General features: G+C 33.5%; 1 protein-coding gene across 1 annotated transcript in view; it reads right to left on the bottom strand.

Annotated features, from left to right (window-relative positions):
- The window catches only part of LOC144974747 (pancreatic triacylglycerol lipase-like), a 20,622-nt gene extending 17,931 nt beyond the window's left edge, over window positions 1-2,691 (bottom strand). Inside the window, exon 1 of the mRNA XM_078917974.1 lies at window positions 753-2,691. Coding sequence (XP_078774100.1) covers window positions 753-834 — 82 coding nt within the window. The 5' untranslated portion in view covers window positions 835-2,691. The remainder of the gene's footprint in view (window positions 1-752) is intronic.
- Window positions 2,692-4,773: the final 2,082 nt, after the last annotated feature.

The following is a 4,773-nucleotide window of genomic DNA, read 5'->3' as shown; positions in this document are numbered from 1 at the left end:
CATTCATTCCCTGGCAAGCTCGTGCAAAGAAAAGAAACACGTCCAGAATTACGAAAAGCAAGAGAGCAAGAATTTTAAAACACTGCATTGAGAATAGTGATCCATCATCTCAAAACGGTATTATGTCGGAACAACCCAGATGCTTAAAAGCCGAATTAAATGTTAAACTGGTCAAAAATATAATTTTTTTTTGGCATTAGCACCATAAAATATGGTATCCATTCTTCTCAACAAGTCTGATATTTCTGGCTATTAATTCATTTTTCAACGTCTTAACCAACCCGACTTAATACCGTTTTGAGGCAAAGTGTCACAAATTTCAATGTTTACAAGGACAAAACAGTAAAGAGGAGTAGGTGAAGGGGATCGGATGGACGAGGAAAAAAATGTTCGATTAACGAAATCATCACCATCACATGGAACAGAAAACTAGAGTCTAATGCTTCCTACACACCTAACGTTCTACTGGCCGGTATACCGGTAACGGTAAACCGTTTAGCCCATCAATATAAAAAATATCACACCGATCTTAAAACTAAATAAAAAGTAATTTTGTTAATAAGCATTAAATCGAGGCGTGTAAGCGTAGACATTGTTAATTTGGACCTGCTGAGTTCAAGCAAATACTATTTAGTTTTAAGGTCGGAGTGATATTTTTGATGTTTTTGGGCTAAGCGGTTTACCGTTATCGGTAAACCGGCCGGTAGAACGTTAGGGGCCCTTAAACGTTTTATTACTAAAATTACACCTACTCTGAAATTCAATACAGATGACACCATGGTGTAATAATAACATGGAAATAAGGTAGTACTGGACAATGGTAGTAAGCCACATCTTGAGGAAAAATGGTACTGATCCGTAATGCTGAATAAAATGACCGATGATGTCAAGTAGTTCACACAAACCACATTTTATTTTCTATCAAAACTTTCACTGTGTTAAGTTTTGTTTCGAGTGAGATACAAGTTTTGCAGTGCATTCGAGTAAAATATTCTTTGTCATTAACCAATTAACAGTCGTACCCTGGAGAAAACACGTATTTAAAATTTGGATACACATATATGTTAATTGTTAGAGCTTAACGTTTAAAAAATATTCACACTTATACGAAATCAGTTGGAATGCTTTGATAAACCATATTTATTCCATTTTCAATTTTTGTGTCAACCATAGGACTAGACAGCACCTACAATAGTCCAAAAAACACAAGAAATCTGAAATATGTGTCTTGTAATAAAAAATGTTCCTTTATTTTGTGATACCAACAAGAAAGTAATTGATTTTTTAAACAGGATATCAACGTTATTAATATAAATTAATTATATGAAATCCCACTCCAATTGCGCAATGTACACATAATATTTGAAAATAATACACCAGAACCGCAGAATGCGTAAATATTACAAACAAAAACCACCCGCTTATGACAAACGAATGCTTTTCTTCATAACCTTGGACTTTAATAAACCTCTTATATCTTTGTTAAAAATCACACCATGCTTATAATTACTCACTGTTATCATACAAGTATTGTTTACGTGTCCGTGTCAGGGGACATAACTACAACAATACATGAATTATTTTGTCTCATTATTCATTTTCTATGGGATTATGGAAATTGTCCGAATTTAAATTAATGAAAAATGACCGGTGTCACAGTTCACTAAAGCTTTGCTGGCTTAGTAATTTTATTTCCTCAATTATTATCCTTTACTAACCCTAAACTCGGACTCCAGATGTATAAACTAAGTTTCGTTTTTAGATTTATCGAATAAAATATTTTGTTATTGCTTTTTATTTTTGATATCCATGTTTATGAATAATTCTCACTAAACTGTATTAACCAGACTATAAACTTTCAAGGTTACACATATATTTTTGTGTTAGTCCCTTTTATTTCCGGATTGCAATGTGCAATGTTGTGAGTTTCTTAGCCAAACGCACAGCATTTGTACTAATAAAGCCGGCATTCTAAAATTGTTTTCCGACTCTCTTTTCATTTTCCTAATATCAAACCCCAATATTTCTATTCCAATTGTTACATTTTAGAAAATTGTGGGTATTTGTTTAACAGCACAAGCATTTTAATGATAAACTAGCATCATCCATTCTATAAGTAATATTATATCATCTGCTATGAGATTTAGGTCAACTTGTATTGTCAACAAATCAAATAAAGTGCAGTTTAATATCTCTAAAATGTGTATCTCGTTATCTAACAATATGTAGTACAAGCAGGTCCATAACAAACAGCAACACATATCATGTATGACGAAAACTCAGGACCTTCCGATTCGAAGGAGAGTGTCATACCACGCGACCACAAAGCTGCACAGGAAAAAGGAAAAGATACATCAGCGTCCGAATCGCATTCTTAGTTATAATCAAATACAAGATTCTGTATTGTGTCCGCTTAGCTAAGTTGGTAGAGCACTCGCTTCACAATCAAAGGGACCGAAATCGATCCCGCCGGGTGCAGTCGAGATTTCTTTTCTGACAACCCCCCCCCCCCCCCGCCCCCTTGTCCACCCGGCAATGATTTAGTAGCTGGGTTTGTTAGATCTGGTGGAAAGTGGTTTGCGATGGACTGGCGTCTTATCCGAAGGGTAGCAGTCAATTGTCCATTTCACCCAAAAGAAACCGGGATAAAATCCGGCTCCATGGGCTTAATAGCTCTGAAGGACTGCTACATGATTCAGTAATATTCTTTGTCTGTATATATATATATATATATATATATATATTATTATATATTATGAGGTCCATTGCGCCCATTGCGAATTAATTGTTTAATGTTACTTAAAGCATAGGATTATAATTATATGCATCATAGTCAAATAGTCATGAGCTGAGGTATTCACGTTTCTCCCCTATGATGTAACCCTAGGCGAGGTCAACAATGAGGAATTCATTTTTCTTCCCCACATCTCAACTATATCCACTATCTTAATGCTACATTTTCACAAAGTATTGTGAATGTCTTCACCCATATATCTAGGATTTCAGCTAACCTCAGTGTTTTCATTATAATCATAAAGGTGGGGAGTCAATAATATACAATGGTGATGAAATACATCGATATTAACAAGATAATTGCCGTACTCCGAAAAACACATATTTAAGAATTTGGCCAGAAAACGTGTCCTTCAATTATTGACCGATTTAAATGAGCCACATTTTTGGTAAAACCTCTCATACCTGGGACTTCGCCAAGTACCAGGTTTGAGACTATTTACTAAGATGAGGGTCATTTAAATCAATTGATATTTGAAGGACGAGTTTTCTGGCCAAATTTTAGAATATTTTCTTTTAGATTACAGCAGTAAACTCGTTAATGACAAAAGACAGCAAAGTCATGAAAGGACATCGGACACAAAAAATCATAAAAGTGGGAGTTAATTTTAAAAGATAATATTGAGATTTTACTGTTAAGAGGAAAATATATGGAAAAAATGTCATTAAGATGGTTATTATATGTTTGGATGAGAAACCGTATTCAGAAAATATGGTATGAAAATGTTACCTGAACATATACTGCATCATCTAGATTGTTTAAGATGCCTTCGAATCTAAGAAAATGTCTCAAATTACGATCAATTAAAGGAGATTCTGACAGAGGGGTCTTCTTCATCTATCTACATATATATAAAATATATGTTGATATCAAAATGTAAAAGGGCGTCGTTTTATCAGTGTATATGTCATAATATAGATAAGAACATTTGTTACAACCATGACATGACATTTTAAGCTGATGGTATGACACCTGACTGTAACGGAGTTATTATTATTTTATGTGTGTGTATATATTTGAATACCTGTGCCCTGAACAAAGAAAGTGACAGTTTTGATAATTAATTTGAATTTGGTATAATAGTGGTGGTATAGTAGTAATAGCAGTAGCAGGAGGAGGAGAAGAAGAAGAAGAAGAAGAAGATGATAATGATGATGATGATGATGATGATGATGATGATGATGATGATGATGATGATGATGATGACGATGATGATGAAGAAAAACAACAACAACAAATAGCAGCAGTAATGGCACCAGCAGCAGTCGTAGTAGTAATAGTAGTAGTAGTAGTAGTAGTAGTAGTAGTAGTAGTAGTAGTAGTAGTGGTGGTGGTGGTGGTGGTGGTGGTGGTGGTAGTGGTCGCAGTAATAGTAGTATTAGTTGTAGTAGTTATAGTAGTTGCAGTAGTTGTAAAACGATTTGAGCACATTAAGTGAATATTACGCTATATAAAAATTCAAGGTCTTTTTAGAAGTAATAGTAGAGGAAATGATGATGATAATATTATTATTAATAATAATAATAATAATAATAATAATAATAATAATAATAATAATATAATAATAATAATAATAATAATAATAATAATAATAAAACAATAATAATAATAATAATAATAATAATGGTTATGGTGCTGATGATGGTGCAAGTTTTTAAATTAATTTTTTAAATGCTAGAGTAAAGCCCCAATACAAATTTGGTCTATTATTGTTATTATAAATTCAAGTATTTCTCTTCTAGGTATGTTTATCACAATTTTTTGGTCATGAATTGAGCCCTGATTGCAGGGATGCGGGGAGTCAATCGATTTTATTCGCCCTGATTTATACATCATCAAAGGATCCGAGATCAGGGCATCGTTGCAATGTTCTTCATTTGGTTTTCTTATTCTTGACAGTGACAATTCCGGGTGAAAAAAAAAAGCAATCTCAACCTCTCCACTGACTGCCATGTCAATCTTACAGCTTTTTATTTATC

This window comes from Berghia stephanieae, chromosome 1 (genome assembly GCF_034508935.2).
Source record: "Berghia stephanieae isolate SIO BIC M18660-M18661 chromosome 1, UCSD_Bste_1.3, whole genome shotgun sequence".
Taxonomy (NCBI): Eukaryota; Metazoa; Mollusca; class Gastropoda; order Nudibranchia; family Aeolidiidae; genus Berghia; species Berghia stephanieae.
The sequence above is the reverse complement of the archived record's forward strand: the minus strand, read 5'-3'. Positions and strand labels throughout refer to the sequence as shown.